Here is a 19,240-nt window from a genome sequence, read left to right on the forward strand (position 1 = left end):
AAAAATATTGGGCTGGCCCCGGGGGGCTGAGGTGTTGGAGCGCCATGTTCCTAGAGCCGAGGTTGCTGGTTCGATTCCCACGTGGGCCAGTGAGTTTCACCCTCTACAACTAAGATTGTGAACAACGGCTCTCCCTGGAGCTGGGCAGGTGGTGAGCAGCTGGAGGTCTGCGTGAGCTAGCGTGAGGTGGCATGGGCTGCCATGGGCTGCTGTATGCTGCAGCGGGCTACCGTGTGCTGCCGTGAGCAGCCAGCAGCCCACAAAAGCTGCTGTGAGCGGCCCACTGAGGACTGGCAACTGACTGCCTCAGACTGGGGGTGGGGCTGGGGTGGAGGGTGGTGGTGCAGCCCAAGGCTCCTAATATCAGCATGGGCCAGGGAACTGTGTCCTACACAACTGGACTGAGAAACAATGGCTTGAACCGGAGGGGAAGGGAGAGGCAGAAGAAGGGGGGAAAAAAGGAAAAATATTTAGTAGTTAAAAAATATGAAAGCAGGGTTACAAATACAATTAACTGTTGAACAGCGTGGGCCCAGCCCACCACACCCCAGTTGAATACTCAGATTCCTGACCTCACATTTAAAACACAGTTGACCCTTGAACAAGGTGGGTTTGAATTGCAGTGGTCCATTTACACGAAGATTTTAAAAATCCTTAAGTGTTACATTTGACGAATATTAACAGAAAAAGAACTGAGCCTAATATAATCACACTAGTCAGAGTAATTACTAGATTTATGTATTTTTGTAAAATCTTAATTCATAGTGCACTGCAGGCAGTGTTGGCAGGGAATGGGACACAAACTTTTTTCAATCCTGTCAAGCCACCTACTTAAAGACACCATCAACATTGGGAGTTTGACATTGGGGTCTGAATGTGATCTGTCTCTGTCTTTCACCATAGACCTGTTGTGAGCGAGATTGGACATTCAGCAAGCCACAGGGATCAGAATGGGGCCCTGGACACTTGGAGAAGCCTGGTTTCTCCTTGGCTGTGCACCCGCGACCTCCTACCTCCTACCCTCCAGCACACAGCCCAACCCTGAAATGTTGGAGTGAGGTGGAAAATAGCTTGTGAATTACTAGTTTAGCTCGAGTGCAGGACACCTATGCGGCCGGAACAACGATTTTTAACTTTTGGGGGTTCAGGGAACCCTCTGAAAATCTGATAAAAACTCTGGACCTCCTCCCCAGAAGAATTATATCTCCCCAGTCACTCACCCACGCACAGTTTCCCCACCCCAAGTGGCCCCCAGGAGTCCATGGACTCCAGGGTGAAACCCCTGGCCAGAGGACGGCTGTCGCACTCTCTAGGGTCGCTCTCTATTCTGAATTCAGGCATCTGGGAGCCCTGCCTCGGCTGTAAACTGGCTGTGGGCGGAGGGCGATGCCCAGCCCTTGGCCATAGACGCGCTCCATTCTCCACTGGTCACAGCGCACCGGGCACCTGCAGGCTGCGCAGCCCCGCCCGACCCCCCTGCGGACTCCGAGGGCAAAGGGGGAGCCGCAGCAGGGCCCCGCCCCGGACGGCGTGGCCAGCTAGGCTGAACCCTCCGCTCCAGGGGCCCGGAGCCGCATGCTGCGCCGCCTCCCGTCTGGCTCCTCGAGCGCTGGCGGAGCCCCGACTCGCAGACCGCGCCTCCGCCACCACCCGAGCCATGAAGATGCACTTCTGCATTCCGGTGTCCCAGCAGCAGCCGGACGCGCTGGGAGGACGCTACACGGTGCGCCTGGGACCGGGGTCCGCCTGGGCCAGGAGGAGGCGGTGACATGGTGGGGGCTCACCACCAGATCGCTGGGCTAACCCGGGGTGGGGCGTCTGTGTTTGCAGCTGTACTCCGTGTACCTGGACGGGTTCCTGTTCTGCAGGGTGCGCTACAGCCAGCTGCATCGTTGGAACGAACAGGTGAGAGGGCTCGCGGCAAGTACCAGCCGGTGCCCCTGAGGCAAGTGAGGAAAAGTACGCCCAGTGGGGTCCAAGCGCCTGACTGTGGCAAGATGCTGGGTCTTTAGAGGGCTTCAGGCTCCTTCCTAATCTGCGATACAGGGTTGTGGTAAGGATTAATTGTGAGTTGCTTGGCAGATAACTCAGTGGATACATGTTGTTTCTCCTAATCGTCTACAGCTAGGAGATGAGGGAACAGGGCACAGGTGATTCTCCCAACCAACCCTTTCAGCCCCACGATCCCCACCAGCTCCACCGAGCAGGGTGCTGGGCCATGGTGGGCTCCAATTCAGTGCCAGCTGTTCCCCAGGACAATGTCCCCATTCAAAACGAGCAAACCAAGTCTAGACCAAGGTGTAGTCTTAGAAATCGTGTACGTGGTATTTAATCTCCCTCCTCCGACAGTTCTTAAGCTTACCCTCCTTTAAAAAGATGTGTCTTTATTTTTCTTTTCAAACCGCTGCATTCATAGGCTTCAAGTACCGGCAGGCTTGGAAACCTATTGTTATTATTATAACAATAATATCAAGAGAGGAGAAATATCAAGGGAAATATCAAGACATTTCCCACTGTAGTTTCTCACTGTGATGTCCTGATAGCATTTTCTCTGGGATGAAGACTGATTTATTAGCGTGCTCCAATGGATTTTATTATCCTAGTAAAGAAGTATTGAATGTCTTCAAAATGGGGGTTAGAGGAGTAAAGTTTGGAAATAAACTTCACCCTCTCCTCCACTCCCATGCACAGATTTTTCTTTTTATTAATTTACTGTTTAGATTTTGTATCCAGATGATAAAGGGGGGGGGAGAGAGAGAGAGAGAGAGAGAGAGAGAGAGAGAGAGAGAGAGAGAGAGAGAGAGAAGAGAGAGAGAAAGAGAGAAAGAAAGAAAAAAAGAAAGAAAAGGGAGTGTGGGGACAGCCAGGAGTACAGTTTCCAGGCTCTCAGCCACACGTGGAAAGGTGCTCACTCGGGTAGTAAATGGCCATCAACTGTGATTGGATGGCCATCAGCTGTGGCTAGTGGCCGTCAGCTGTAACCAGTGAGCCATTGGCCACTGATATAACTGCCGTGGCTATGCTACCAAAAAATGGGGGCTAGCAAGAAGATGGTGGCTGAGATAGCAAGCGCGGAGTGCAGTTAGCATGGCGGATTGCAACTAGCAAGTGACATTGGTTGCCAGAGAGAAGTAGATGGGCAGGTGTGGGGACAGAGCCCCAGAGTGCAGTTTCCAGGCTCTCGGCCTCACATAGAAAAATGCTGGCTCAGGTAGTAAATGGCCATCAATTGTGATTGGCTGGCCATCAGCTGTGGCTAGTTGGCCGTCAGCTGTAACCAGTGAGCCATTCGGCACTAATATAACTGCCATGGCTAAACTAGCAGAAAATGGAGGCTAGCAAGAAGATGGTGGCTGAGCTGTCAAGAGAGGATTGCAGCTAGCACGAAGGAGTGCGGTTTACAGATTGCAGAGAAGTAGACAGCAGGTTGCAGACAGTATGGCTCCTGTTTCCTGTGTCTCCAACCCAGCCACCAGCGAGACTATAGTGGTATGATTCCCCTACCTATGGCTCCGTGGGTGTTCCTTTTTGGCCTCGCCATATCCTGCGTTCTTATGTGGGGAGCGGGACCAGAGACCCTGCGTGACTCCCTGCACGACAGCAGGTTGTGGATAGTGTGGCTCCTGCTTCCTGTGTCTCCAACCCAGCTTCCAGCAAGACTATAGCGGTATGACTGCCATCTGTGGCTCCATGGGTGTTCCTTTTTGGCCTCGCCATATCCTGCGTTCTTATGTGGGGAGCGGGACCAGAGACCCCGCATGACACCCTGCATGACAGGGAGGGAGTGAGGAAGGAATCTTGCCTAGGCAATAGCTATTAACATTTTGGGGAGAGTCCATTCAGACAATCTCTGGGATTCTAGTAGATAGACACACTATGTTTTCTTTAAACATCTGTTGATGGACCACTCAGTTTCATTTTTTCTATGAAAAACCTCACTGCAGTGAGCCCTCTTGCTCTTATATACAAAAAGCCAGCTGTACCGTAGTTGTGTATTTGTGTGGTGTCTTTGAATTGCTAGCACACGGTACAATGCCTGTGCACCAGAGGTCCTCAGCAATGATTGTCAGATGACTGGATGAGGAAGGGCATGGGTTCAGACTTCTGAAACATTAGATAGAAGCTACTTGTGACCAAAACGTGTTAGGAATGTTGGGAAGACTGCAGAGGCAGGCAGATGGGGATCTCAAAGGAAGAGAAAGGATAGGTGTTTTAGGCATTTGGATGAGGAAGTTGAGGTATCATCTCCCACCCTCATCTGCTTTCCTGCAATGTGCGGTAGGATTGGGGAGGTAGCCTTCACAAGGTGAAAAGCAGGAGGACGGTGGAATTGGCTAACTCTTTCTTGGCTGGTCACCTCACCTCTTTTTTGACCTTCAATTTTCTCATCAGAAATAAGAAGCAAATAGGTGGTTATGGATGTCAATGTCACAGAGTACTTGTGAGGATTAGGGACCAGTTTCTTATATAACCTGGCACATAATATATGCTCAGTAAACACTGACTGACCGAAAGGCTTGAAGAATTCCTGAATCTGGCCCATTTTAACCAACAGACTCAGGAGAATGCTTGTTTTCAGAAAAACTTGGAGCTATCAAATCCTAGCAGGTCCAGAAACAGAGACATAAACTGAGTTAACTTTTGATCTTCTGTTTTGGAAATCATGAACAAGAAGCTGTTTGTTATTCACTGCAGTGGACCCTTAAATATTGAATTGCCACAACCCAGTGCCTTCTGTAGGGTATACAATAGATGCTAATGAATACTTCATATTTGTCCCAGATTATTCAAGATCCTAAAGTGGAGATTTCTTTATCTGGTTCCCAACTACCGTATACCTTGCAATTATCATTGTTTTGCTTTTCTGTAGGAAAAATTCCCATTTTAAAGAAACTAGTTAGATCTTAGGTGGCTATTGGTATTTATTATTAATTTAAAACAAAAACTAACAGTTACTGTGTGCTAAGGTTGGTGCCAAGAGCTTTATATGTAATAGCATGTTTAATTTTTACAACAGTTCGATAAACTAGGAATATAGTTAGTCCCATTTAACAGATGAGGAAACTGAGGCACAACTTGCCCAAAGTCATACTGCTCGTAAGGGTTGGAACCAGGATTTGATCTCCAGAAACTGTTCCGACCCATTTGTTTTGTGGTTTATTACCAAAGTTAACAAAATAAATTGTATCAGTACAACAATTGAGTCAAATGATTGAGTTCAAACTTTTAGGTTGGTGCAAAAGTAGTAATGGCTGCTTTTGCAATTATTTTTAATCTTTAAAACCGCAATTATTTTTGTACCAACCTAATATTCTTTTGCTTTATTTTGGAATAACATAAAATTTCCCAATTTTAGGTGTTTAGAGTGATGCAGTAAATGTATACAATTACCACCACCATAATCAAGGTATAGAACAGTTCCCACATTCTAAAAGATCCCTTGTCTCCTTTGCCCTTGATCCCCTCACTCTCGCCCCAAGCAACCAAGATCTGCTTTCTGTCGTCAGAGTTCCAGGCACAGGATTTAATTCCAGCTGCCCAGCAAGTGCCTGTACTACAATCGTCATCACTCCCGTTTTATAGACAGTCTGAGTAAGGTTGCCAGATATAGCAAATAAAAATACAGCACCCCCAGTGAATTTCAGATAAACAACAAACATTTTTTTTTTTAAGTATAACTACATCCCGAGCAATATTTGGGACACACTTCACTGGAAATCCTGTATTTTATCTAGCAACCCTAAGTCTGAGGCAAACACTGGGTGACCTCTCCCAGCCACTTTTCATCTGGATTTTATTCTTCCTATTCCATAAAAGATGTGAAATGACTCAGAATTCTAAATCTGATTTACATTATAAAAAAGGAAACAATATAAAGGCTCTATTTGTGTGTGTGTGTGTGTGTGTGTTGAGTATATAAGTGTATTTCCAATTGATTTTCTGAGATATTCTGCATCCCATCCTGATAGAAATTTCATCTTATAGAATTAACTGACTTACTCATTTACTAAAGAAAAATGTACTAAGTTCCTATTAGATGCCATTCACTGTGTTAAATCAGGTGAAGACTATGAATTGAGCACATGTGAGTTTTGGCTTTAAGATCTGGATTTCTATTTCGTATGTCATATATTGTTTTATATTGCTTGTGTATTAGAACTCTAAGATTGAGGAGGAGCCCCTGGTCTAGGTGAGATCGTCCCTGATCCTTCTCAGCCAAGCTGTGTGGAAGCTAATGCATGTAAGACCAAACCTGGGCGCACGTGGTTATGTTTCCAAGAGGTCAGTTGTCTGAAGTCATTGCCTGCAGTCCTGTCCCCTGCTGAGGCTCCCTTCAGGTCTGGCAACTTGCCCACACTGCTGCTGAAAGCTGCCCATCTCTCCACCATGTGAACTGCCTGACCTGACTTCTTTCTGTGCCTTTAGATGAATAAAACCAGTTTGATTTATGTCCCTGCCCTTACCTGCACCATCTCCCTCAAATGCATTGAAAGAAATCTGTGAAGGTAACATTTAACTGGCTCATTTTGGCCACGTATTAAAATTAGGCTATCTGTGTAAGTGATACTGGACTCTATGAAAAGATGCTTTCCTCTTTGCAAGTGTTCTACCAGCATCAGACATGGCAGTGGGGATCCTTCACTGGGAGAGGACAGTTGTGTGAGACCATGTGCACTGGTCCAGGCTTTCTTCCTGCCCAGGGCAGACCCAGCTTGGCTCCTTCCCCTCTTTCACCTGATCTTCCCTGTTTCCCAGGCAAACTCGCTGTTGTATCAGGCTGGCCTATTCATTGGCTCTGCCTGGCTCATGTCCCCCTCCTAGAACGACTCCAGCTTTCTGGCCAACTGGTCAGGGACCGGACCTTTCTCTAGGCCCCCCTTAAGCCTCACCTCCTCTGGGAAGTCCCCCTTGATGGCATGAGATGCCTTTCTCTGATTCCTGTGCAGGACCTTGCCATGTTTCTGTTTTTGTTTGTATATTTTGTCTGCCCTGATTACTTAGTTGCAAAACCAAATATTAAATAAAGGAATGAAGGCTGTAGGCATGCATACCCAGCATTTTAAAGAATCCTGCTTTAGTACACATTCAATAGAGATTTGGTAAAATAGGAGGAGGAAGAGGGAAGGGGGAGGAAAATGAGGGGGAGAAGAAGGAAAAAGTAGTGAAGAAAATGTGTCCAAGTCTGCCACTCATCAGCTTGTAGGACCTTGGTTTCAGTCATTTCTCTCCCTAAGCTTTAGGTTACGCTTCTTGTTAAGTAATCTTGTCAAGGTGAAAGTATGTTGTCAGATACCCTCATTGTCAAGGTGGGAGGATGGCAACGTGAATGGCGGTGATAGGAACAATTGTGATCATGTATAAGCTGCAGGCTAATGTTCTTTGGTACCAGCTGCCACAGCCCAGATTGCTTTGAGTTATGGCTCTTTATCTGAAGAATCTGGGATTTTGATTATAAGGGACCTTAAAGAGGTGGCATGAGTGAGTCAACATTAGAGAAAGAGACTGTAGAAAGGCCATTGTGTCTATAATTCCATTTGTCTCCGGTCAGCCTGTGAGTGCATAGCCCAGAAGGAGGTAATATTTTCAATTGACTGGTAAAGCCTTCTTCATGTTAAAATGCAGAATTGCACAATGGAAAAATCACAGTAGGAGATTGTGCTGGGATTAAAAAATTATATTATCTGAACATGGTCTTTCCAAAAAAAAAAAGACCAAGCAAACTAAAACACCTCACAACAAAGGGACAGAAGTGTGTTATCCTTTTGGTCTCTTGAAACAATTTTTTGAAAGAGTGGGCTGCACCAGAAAATTCTCAGCATGCTCCTGGCTTTAATACCTAAACTATGTTTTGTTGAGCCCAATAGAAAAAGCTATATTTTGATAGAGTTGAAGAACTTGTGAGTTGATGAGTGACTTTTGGCAGACTTGACTGCAGTTTACGGTATGTTTATCTTCCCCCTTCCAGCAATATTGAGAAGGGAGGGGAAAGATTGTTTGAGAAATGAGCTCAGGTTGTAAAACCTGCTGGGAGAGTTTTTGCTCTGTGATGCGTATTAGAACCTTAATCCTTGTTGACTTTCCCCCTTTCAGACCTTGGCCTTAGGGAAGGGGCTTCTGAAAGCTGCTCTCCTACAGATGGATAACCCAGGCAGCCCTGCTGGTTCAAGTCTTCTGTGATTCAAACCAATTTGGAGCATCTGTGACATTTATGAACATGTGCCAACGAAGACAATTGCCTTTTAAAGATCACTTAATCAAAAAACAATTGCATGCGAAGAAGACAGGATTTTGCTTCTATTAATGGAATTAGCAGAGATGGGGTACAGAAATTCCAGGATATTTGAGCAGCCCTACTGGGGATGATGCTCCATCCTGGTTGCCTTTGGAAAGTCTCTGGCATGACGGGAAAACATCCTTGAATTTAAAGGAAACAGAATTGTTGTTGTTTTATACTACTAGATTTAGAAGAAAGTTTGCAAACTTAAATGGCTACAGGGGTCAGGCAGGTAATTTAAACGAAAGGTGTGGATCAGGTGAGAGGCAATGAGGAGTGGTGGGAGCTGCTTAGGTCTCCAAAGGTGATGGTTGCCTGGGAGAATGGGAACCCAGTTATTCCACACCTTCTGATTTTTCAAGAGAAGCCAGAATATCATTTCTTTTAAAATACACTTTAATTTTGTAGACCAGTTTTAGATTTACAGAAAAATTGCAGAGATAGTACAGAGTTCCACCCAATTTTCCCTATTGTGTTCCATTAACATGGTACATTTATTACAGTTAAAGAACCAGTATTGATACAATATTATTAAGCATAGTCCATAATTTATTTAGACTTTACCTAATGTCCTTAGTGTTCACCTAATGTCCTATTTCTGTTCCAGGAGTCCATCTAGGATACCACATTACATTTAGTTGTCATATCTCCTTAGGCTCCTCTTGGCTCTGACAGTTTCTCAGACTTTCCTTGTTTTTAATGACTGATTGTCTTGAGGAGTACTGGTCATATATTTTGTGGAATGTCCCTCTCTTGGAATCTCATGTTTTCACATGACCTGACTGGGGTGATGTGTTTTGGGAAGGGAGACCACAAAGGTCAAATGCCATTCTAGTCACGTCATATCAAGGGCACCTGCTAGCAACATGACTTATTACTGTTCATGTTGACCTCGATCACCTTACTGAGGCAGTGTTTGTCAGGTTTCTGTAACTCTTCTTCCTCCCCTTCCATAGTGTACTCTTTAGAAGGAAGTCACTATGCACAACCCATACTTAAAGAGTGGGAAGATACACTCTATCTCCTTGCGGGATGAGTGTCTAAATTATTTGGGATTCTTCTGTACAGATTTGTCTATTCGCTTCTGTTTATTTATTTGTTCAATAATTTGTATCTATATGGACTCCTGGATATTTATATTTTGGGTTATACTTCAATACTACTTCATTTTGTTGCTCAAATTATTCTAGCTTTGGCCTATGGGAGCACTTTCAGTTTGCTTCTATGTCTCTTTCATATCCCTCTATTGTTGATTTTTTTGTTTTTGCTGCTGTTGTTGTTTTGAGCACTTCCTTGTTTTCTGGTGCTACAAAGTGCTCCAGACTTATCTTGCATCTTTACTGCCTCAGTCCTAGATTCAGCCATTTCTCCATGGAGCCCTGGAAGCTTTTATTGGAGAACAGTATTAGAAACCGAGATCTGGGTTCTAGGTGTGTTCGTTGCTACTGCACTGTTGTTGCTTCCAGTTCCTCTCAGCTGACAGAGTAAGGAATATATATGTGTGTATACACATATATGTAAATAGTTCTATATGTAATCATCTGTACCTACAAGGCGTGATCAAACAATATGGTAAATGTTTAAATTTTAAAAATATTACAGTAAAATACACATTGCCATTAATCCTCCTCAAAATACTTCCTCTTGCTTTGAACATACTTATCCCATCATTCTTGCCACTTTCTGAAGCACTTCTGGAAGCCCTCTTTCGTGAGTGTCTTTAGTTGTGCTCTCGTGGTTGCCTCTATGTCCTGAATCATTTTGACTTTGGGGAAGAGCCAGAAGTCGCAAGGTGCCAGATCCAGTGAATAAGGTGGATGAGGACACACTGTAATGTTTTTATTTGACAGAAATTGCCATATACCAGAAGCGACGTGTGACATGGAGTGTTATGATGGAGGATGATTTACAGCACACTTTAAACCACACTTTCTCTCAAACGTAGCTCGCACCTGACTGACTGCACTGAACAAGTTGAAACTTGTCACACACTGTTACTAAGGTTCGATGTGCCATTTCCCGTATTGAAGAGCCCTGCCTTTCCATTGGATGGCAGTCGGCAGCAGCATTCACTGTATGTTTTGATGACAGTGGGAAGGCTCTGTGTCTCACATCGCTTCTGGTACAGCAGTTTCTGTCAAATAAAAACATTACAGTGTGTCCTCATCCACCTTATTCACCAGAGCTGGCACCATGGAACTTCTGGCTCTTCCCTAAAGTCAAAATGACCATAAAAGGTATATATTTTGAATCGATTCAGGACATCAAGGCAACCACAACAGTGCAACTAAAGACAATCATTAAAGAGGACTTCCAGAACTGCTTCAGAAAGTGGCAAGAATGATGGGATAAGTATGTTCAAAGTGAGGGGAAGTATTTTGAGGAGGATTAATGGCAATGTGTCTTTTACTGTAATAATTATTTTTTTAATTTAAACATTCACGGTAGATTTTTTTTTTAAAGATGTTACTGGGGGAGGGGAACAGGAATTTGTTGGGAAACAGTGTATATTTCCAGTACTTTATTGGGGAACAGTATGTTTTTTTCAGGACCCATCATCTCCAAGTCAAGTTGTTGTACTTTCAGTCTTAGTTGTGGAGGGTGCAGCTCAGCTCCAGGTCCAGTTGCCCTTGTTCAATCTTAGTTGCAGGGGGCACAGCCCACCATCCCTTGTGGGAGTCGAACCGGCAACCTCGTGGTTGAGAGCACATGCTTCAACCATCTGGCAGCCCAGGAGCTCAGCAGCAGCTCAGCTCAAGGGTGTTCAATCTTAGTTGCAGGGGTCGCAGCCCATCATTCCTTGTGGGAGTCGAACCGGCAACCTTGTGGTTGAGAGCACACGCTCTAACCAACTGAGCCATCCAGTCACCCAGGAGCTCAGTGGCAGCTTAGCAGCAGCTTGTTGTCTTCACTCTAGTTGCGGAGGGCGCAGCCCGCTGACCCATATGAGAATCGAACTGGCAACCCTGTTGCCTAGAGCTCACACTCTAACCAACTGAGCCACCCATCAGCCTCACAGTAGTTTTTATTATACCTGGTATGTTAAGCTAAACGTGAGTTTATACCAATATCCCCAACTGTAATCCATTACCAATGGATCTTTCTAGCCGACTCCCCTTACTTATCTGTAAACTCCCACTCCAACAGTGAGAAACCTGATTCCCACTTCCTGCCATCTGTGTGTTTACTTAATTGTTTGATTCTGTATGCACATATAGCAGTATTTGAGTTGTTAAGCTGTACCTACATAGGAAACAACTTTATCAACTAGAACACAGTTCTTATGTACAGTTTCTTTTGCCTTTAGTTTTACAGACTCCACTGATCACTCCACTTGTTTCCCTTCGTTGCTATGTTTCAGACATTTGTAATATGGTTAATTTTTTTTGTCATATTCTGCATTCCATCCTGGGTTTTCTCCTACCTCCTAAATGATTTTTAAAATATTTTCATATGTTAAGGTTGTGTTGTAAAGTTTAATAGGTTTGACAACAGCATAGCATCATGTATCCACAATGACAGTATAATACTGAATAATTTCACTACCCTAAAAAATTGCTTCACCAATTCAATGCCCCCCATGCCAAGCTCCTGGGGACCATTGATCTTTTTATTATCTCTATAATTTTGCTTTCTCCAAAATGTCATATAATTGAAATCATGGAGTATACAGCTTTTCCAGACTGTCTTCTTTCACTTATCAATATGTTTTTAAGTTTCCTCCATGTCTTTTCATGGCTTGACAGCTCATTTCTTTTTATTGCTGGATAATATTCCACTGTATGGATGTACCACATTATGTTTTTCCATTCACATATCGAAGAACATCGTGGTTGCTTCTAGTTTTGGATAGTTATGAATAAAGCAGCTACAAACATTCACATGCATGTTTTTGTGGACATAGTTTTCAAATTTAGCATACTTATCTGGGAGTATGATTACTGGATATTACATAGTAAATATTATAGAGTATTATATGGTGAAACTACATTAGCTTATAAGAAATTGTCAGACTATCTTCCAAAGTGGCTATCCCATTCTACATTCCCTCTAGGACACGAGTTTAAAAATTTTTATATCACAAAAATAAATGTTGGGGTCAAATTCAAATTCTCTAAAAATCAAACAACAACCTAGCAGACTAAACAAAACACATCAGGATGCTCTATCTGTCCTACAGGCAGGCAATTAATAACATCTAGAAAGTTATCAACTTTCTAGATGTTAGGCAAACACTGTTCAATAGCATTTTCTGTGCTATGGAAATGCTCATTGGCTTCATCCAATTCAGTAGGAACTTGCTATATTTCAAGTGGTTATTGAGTATTTGAAATGTTGCTAGTATGACTGAAGAACTGAATTTTAATTTCATTTTAATTAAGTTTAAATTTAAGTAGTCACAGGTAGCTAATGGATGTCATATTGGATGGCACAGTTCTAGACCATTTTAAGGACTTTTGTCTTTATTTGAGTGAGATGGGAAACCATGAAGGATTTGAGCAAGGCAGTAGAATGATCTAACCTACATTTTAAAGTATCATCTTAGATTCTGAATTAGGAATAAACTGAAGGAAGTCAAGGGCATAAACAGAGAGATCTCTTAGAAGTACAATAATCTGAAAAAGAGACAGTGTTTTGGACTGGGCTGACAGCAGTGGGGGTGGAGAGAAGTGGTAACGTTCTCCATTATTTTGAAGTTAGAACCTGTACAAAGTAAATATTTGCCAAATACACACTGTATTTGTGACAAAGGCCATGGAATTAAAATTCTTACCTGTTTGCAGTCTCATTTCTCTCAGCTCTGCTTTCATTTTCTTTAAGCCATTGTATTTGTTTGTTTTTAATTTTTATTGGAGAATATCGGGGAACAGTGTGTTTGTCTGGGGCCAATCAGCTCCAAGTCATTGTCCTTCAATCTAGTTGTGGAGGGCGTAGCTCAGCTCCAAGTCCAGTCACTGTTTTCAATCTTAGTTGCAGGGGGCGCAGCCCACCATCCCATGTAGGAATTGAACCGGCAATTTGTTGAGAGCTCGGGCTCTAACCAACTGAGCCATCTGGTCACCCTAAGCCATTGGTCTTGATAATAGAATTTTAGCCCTCCTGCTCCAGAGGTGCCATATTAAAACCTGACTGGGTTTCTGACTGGTTTCCTTTCTCCTATTTTAAAGAGAATGATGCTGTGCCTTATCTTCAAGCCACCACTGTAAGTGTAGGACTGGAATGAAGAAGATACACTTTGCTTATCTTAATTTAAAAATTATTTTTAATGCACCCACTATTAACTTGCATAAATATAAGTGCCATGGTCTTGGGTCATATGTGGATGGGTAGGAGGGAGGGAAGGGTCTGACTGGATTTCTAGTGGGATCGCATGTTATCCTTACAGGAATTCTATGAACTAGCACTGTCCAAAAGAAATATAAAATAAGCCACATATGCAATTAAAAATTTTTGGTAGCCTTATTAAAAAGCATAAAAAGAAACAAGTTGAAGTAATTTTAATATATTTGACTTAATTCAATATATTCAAAATATTATCATTTCAACATATAATCAATATAAAAATTATTAGATCTTTTACATTCTCTTTTTAAGCAACTACGTCTTCATAATCTGCATTGTGTTTTGACACTTACGGCACATCTCAACTTAGACTAGCCACATTTCCAGGGATTGTTAGCCACAGGTGGATTAGTGGCTGCCATATTAGCACAGCTGTAAGCATCTGTTATGTTCAGATTTGGTGGAGAATTAAATTCCTAACCATTGTCATTGATATCATAGATACTATTTTGATATAAATTAAAGAAATTGTATGATGTGAGTAGTGGAAAGTTTTGTAAAAACAAATGAAAAATCAAAATGTACCCCAAACCTACCAAACTCAGACTGAAGTCATCCCTCTGTGATATGTCTAATAATATCTCTAGAAACCAATACTGAAATAAATTCCTCCTTAAGCCAAAGTATCCCTCCTTTTTGCCACTAAATAAAGTGCTGGAGTGGGGTGTGCCCTAAGCAGAGGCTTTGATGTCTCACTAATCTTGAATTAGAGACTCTTGGCTATAAATGTGGGTTTTCTGGATCTTTCAGCTGAGACGGGTCTTTGGAAATTGCCTGCCTCCTTTTCCACCAAAGTACTATCTTGCGATGACTACATCTATGGCGGATGAAAGGAGGGACCAGTTGGAACAATATTTGCAAAATGGTAAGTATTTGGATTTTTCATTACAGATTTATTGAGATTTAGGTTATACGCCATAAAATTCATTCATTTAGGTATACAGCTCAGTGGTTATTAGTATATTTACAGGATTTTACAATCATCACCATGATATAATTTGAGAACATTTTTATCTCTCCAGAAAGAAACCTCATACCTATTATCAGTCACGAGAGCACTCCCTAGTCCTCTCCTCCACCAGCCCCTGTCACTCAACTACACTAATTTCTGTCTTTATAGAGTTGCCTGTTCTGGACATTTCAGATAAATGGAATCATACAGTACGTGGCCTTTGTATTTGGTTTTAGAAATACTTTTTCTTTTCTCCAGCTTACTTTATTGTAAGAATATAGTATGTAATACATATAACACACAAAAATGTGTGTTAATCGACTATTTAAGTTATTGGTAATGTTTCCAGTCAACAAAAGTCTATTAGTAGTTAAGTTTTGGGGGAGTCAAAAGATATACTCAGATTTTTGACTGCATGGAGGTCAGCATCCCTAACCCCCATGATGTTCAAGTGTCAACTGTATATAATAAAAGGTACATTTCCTTCCACCCCAGACCCCCAGGCTTCTAGAAATAAACACTATTACAGGTGTCTTATGTATTCCTCCGAAACTATCTGAGGTTAGTGTATAATAGAGTGTATTATATCCCTGTTTGTTCAATACTAATTGAAATTAAAAATTTTTAAATTAGATTTAAAGGGGTGACATTGGGGTGAGTAAAATTATATAGGTTTCAAGTGTACAATTCTGTAATACATTATCTATATATCATATTGTGTGTTCACTACCCAGAGTCAGTTCTCCTAGCATCACCATATATTTGACCCCCTTTACCCCATTCTATCACCCCCCCCATTCCTTGCCCTCTGATAACCACTAAACTGTTGTCTGTGTCTATGATTTTTGTTTGTTTGTCTTGTTCATTTGATGCTTTCAGTTTTATATCCCACATATGAGTGAAGTCATATGGTTCTTGACTTTTTGTCTGACTTATTTTGCTTAGCATGATAAACTCAAGATTCATCCCTGTTGTCACAAATGTCAGTATTTCATCCTTTCTTATGGCCGAGTAATATTCCACTGTATATATGAACTACATCTTTTTTATACAATCATCTATCGAAGGACACTTTGGTTTTTTCCATGTCTTGACTACCCTGAATAATGCTGCAATGAACATAGGGGTACACATATCTTTATGGAAAAATGGTTTCAGATTTTTTTTGGTAGATAACCCAGAAGAGGGATTGCTGGGTCGTATGGTAATTCTATTCTTAATTTTTTGAGGAAATTCCATGCTGTTGTCCATAGTGACTATACCAACTTACATCCCGAATGGCAGTATATGAGGGTTCCTTTTCTCCACAACCTCTCCAACACCTGTTATTACTTGTCTTGTTGATAACAGCCATTCTAACAGGTGTGAGGTGGTAGCTCATTGCGGTTTTGATTTGCATTTTCCTAATAGCATTTTCCTTGAGCATTTTTCAGATATCTGTTGGCCATTTGTTTGAGAAGTGGCTGTTCAGGTCCTCTGCCCTGTTTCTTTTTTTGTTGTTGAGTTGTATGAATTCTTTATATATTTTGGATATTAGCTCCTTATTGGAGGTATTGTTTGTGAATATCTTCTCCCATTCAGTTGGTTGCTTCTTTGCTTTGTTGATGATTTCTTTTGCTTTGCAGAGGCTTTTTAGTTTGATATAGTCCATTCATTTATTTTTACTTTTACTTCCCCTGCCTTTGTAATCAAATTCATAAAATAGAAAAAAGAATCAGATTTGTATGGAATCACAAAAGACCCTGAATAGCCAAAACAATCCAAAGAAAAAAGAACAAGCCTGGCGATATCACACTCGCTGACTTCAATTTATACTTCAAAGTGACAATAATCAAAACAGCATGGTATTGGCAGAAAAACAGACACACAGACCAATGGAATAGAATTGAGAATGCAGAAATAAACACACATATATATGGGCAGATAATTTTCAACAAAGGAACTAAAAACATACAATGGAGAAAAGAAATAAGAAGCGAAAACATTTGAAAGCCATGTGCAAAAGAATGAAACTAGACTGCTGTCACCATATACCAAAATTAACTCAAAATGGATCAAAGACCTAAACATAAAACTTGAAACAATAAATTGCATAGAAGAAAGCATAGGTACTAAACTTATGGACCTTGGGTTCAGAGAGGATTTTATGATTTAACACTAATTGAAATTTACATACTTTATCTGATTTTTAAAAACTTTTTATTCTGAAAGAATTTCTAACTTACAGAAAAGTCGCGAAAAAAATAACACAAAAATTTCTGTATACTCTTCACTCAGATTTCTCAAATGTTAACATTTTACATTTGTTTCATTCTCTTTCATTTTCCTGTGTGTGTTTGTGTTATGATGTGTGTGTATGTATGTGTATGTATACATATAAATATAATTTTTGAGACACTTGTGTTGTACACACAAACCACTTCACCCTTAAATACTTCTGTATTTCCTAAGATCAAGGACATTCCCTTCTATAACCACAATATGATTATCAAAATCAGGCAATTATAGTGATACAATAATGTTTTCTAATCTAGAGACCTTATTCAAACTTCACCAACAATTCCACAGATGTCCTTCGTAGCAAAAGAAAGAAAAATTCTTCTGTATGTTGATTTTTTTCCTCTTAAAATATATATATCTGACAGATCATTCTAGATCAGCAATTATAGACTTATCCTCGTTATTTCTCATGGCTGCACATTTTCTTTTAAAACACAGTAAATGAAAATTTTAGAAGTGATCTATTTCCCATTCATCTTTTGTAATGGAGAATATACCTCCTTCAGACCTGTTAAATAAGCCCTTCCCAACTCAAAATGTAATATTTTTTTTAAATTAAATTTATTGGGGTGACAATTGTTAGTAAATTTACATAGATTTCAGGTGTACAATTCTGTATTACATCGTCTATAAATCCCATTGTGTGTTCACCACCCAAAATGTAATATTTTTAAAATTTTTGTTCTCTCTTGGTTTATTTTCTCACATCTTAAAAAAAAACAACCTCCTTTAACAACTGGCCTTTCACAAATGATCACAGTGCTGTGGGGTCACTTTCCCAGGCATGGCCTTTATCCATATCATCGGGATGTCTCATGCATCCACTTTGGTAAGATAGATATGGAGCGATTTGGGTATGCATGAATAAAGGGAGATTCCTGGAAAGAGTCATGTGGCATTAGTGTGAGGGGTTCATGTTGTCAGGGCTGCCTGGAGGAGGCAAGCTCTACAGATTTTCATGTATCTGAGAGGTCACAAGGTCCACTGTCTTTGAGGAGGCAGCAGCGCGCTGGCAAGGCCTGGAGGGTTCCCTGGAGGACAGAGCATTTTAATAGAAAAGTCAACCCAGCCCCGTGCTAACCTAGCTTGCTGTCCATGTTTTTCAGTAACCGTGGACCCAAACATGTTGAGAAGTGATGTCTTCATTGATTTTTTAAAACGGGTACAGATGGTAAGATTGCTCTTCTTTACTAATGTCATATTTTGATGCAGAACATGTCTCTTGGTTAACCATGTGTGTGTTTCCAGCCATCAGCCCCACAGACGCTTACCTCAACTGATATCAGTGTTGCATGTCAAACAGAACATTGGAGACTTGACACAGGATGGGCGTGTGTCTGGGGGCTGTGGTGGAAGGCACCTTGGTCAGGAGCCTTTCTAAAGAAAGTGATTGGTAGCTTGTATTGGTAGCTTTCTGGAGTAGGCAGGGAGATAAGATTTTACTCTAGCTTTTATTCCCATTAGAGGAAAAAATAACAAAGCTGTAATATCTGGTGGTCTGGGAGACTCATGACCGATATTAGGAAAAGGGAAGCAGTCACCACTTCTTATGGGGTGTGGGCCTTCTCCAGCTGCCAGTAGACCCTTTCCCTGGCCCCTTCTAGGGCCAGAGTGAAATACCAGCAGCAAAAAGGATTGCTCCTGCAGGGCTGGTGGGAACTGTGAGGGCAGGAATGAGCAGTGGTGATACGTGGATGTGCCAGACCATGGAAGGAGCCCAAGGAGAGGGATGAGGCAGTTTCTTCACCTCAGTATTATACAGACCCCACCTGGATATTTTCACTGCATCTCATATGTTTTTGGCCTTCAGTTTCCAGGTGGTTATTGCTAAATAATCACAGGCTCACAGACCTGGCTCTCCAGGGCTGAGCAAGTACAAGAACATCTTCCCGTCTCTGGGCAAGAATGCACAACATAAGAAACATGAATACATGTGACCTCCAGGAGTCCGAGGGAAGCTTTTACCAACGATGGCCAAAGGCAAGCTGCAAAAATAAGAGGGGTTTGCTTCTACAGGGATATTTAATTTGGGCTAGGCCAGTGCTTTAGGTACAGTATCTCATTTCTCCCTTCCAACTTGTTAGAAGAGGTGCTATTAGTATCTGTTTTTCAGGTTTCAGGTTAAGTAAGTTGTCCAAGGACACCTGTCTTGTAAGTGATAGGATCTGAACCCAGGAAGCCTGGATCCAGAGCCCTTGCTCCATTGAGGTTGTGAGGTATTTCTCGAGTGGTTGTAGCCTACCTAGCCCTGCCTCCCACTGGGTCCCCTTGTTTTGTGTATCTAGACTCACTTGACTTACTATGTTCTGTGATCGATCACCTTCGAGATGAAGGGAATTGGTTTTTAATGTAAGTGTATAGCTTTATTGGAAGTACTATAAATTCTATTG

The 19,240-nt window shown here is 41.8% G+C and overlaps 1 protein-coding gene across 1 annotated transcript in view; it reads left to right on the plus strand.

Moving 5' to 3' along the window:
* Positions 1–1,591: 1,591 nt before the first annotated feature.
* The window catches only part of SNX31 (sorting nexin 31), a 78,200-nt gene continuing 60,551 nt past the window's right edge, over positions 1,592–19,240 (plus strand). Inside the window, exons 1-4 of the mRNA XM_081070264.1 lie at positions 1,592–1,723; positions 1,831–1,905; positions 14,369–14,483; positions 17,957–18,021. Coding sequence (XP_080926390.1) covers positions 1,658–1,723; positions 1,831–1,905; positions 14,369–14,483; positions 17,957–18,021 — 321 coding nt within the window. The 5' untranslated portion in view covers positions 1,592–1,657. The remainder of the gene's footprint in view (positions 1,724–1,830; positions 1,906–14,368; positions 14,484–17,956; positions 18,022–19,240) is intronic.

Source organism: Rhinolophus hipposideros, assembly GCF_964194185.1.
Source record: "Rhinolophus hipposideros genome assembly, chromosome: 13".
Classification (NCBI taxonomy): Eukaryota; Metazoa; Chordata; class Mammalia; order Chiroptera; family Rhinolophidae; genus Rhinolophus; species Rhinolophus hipposideros.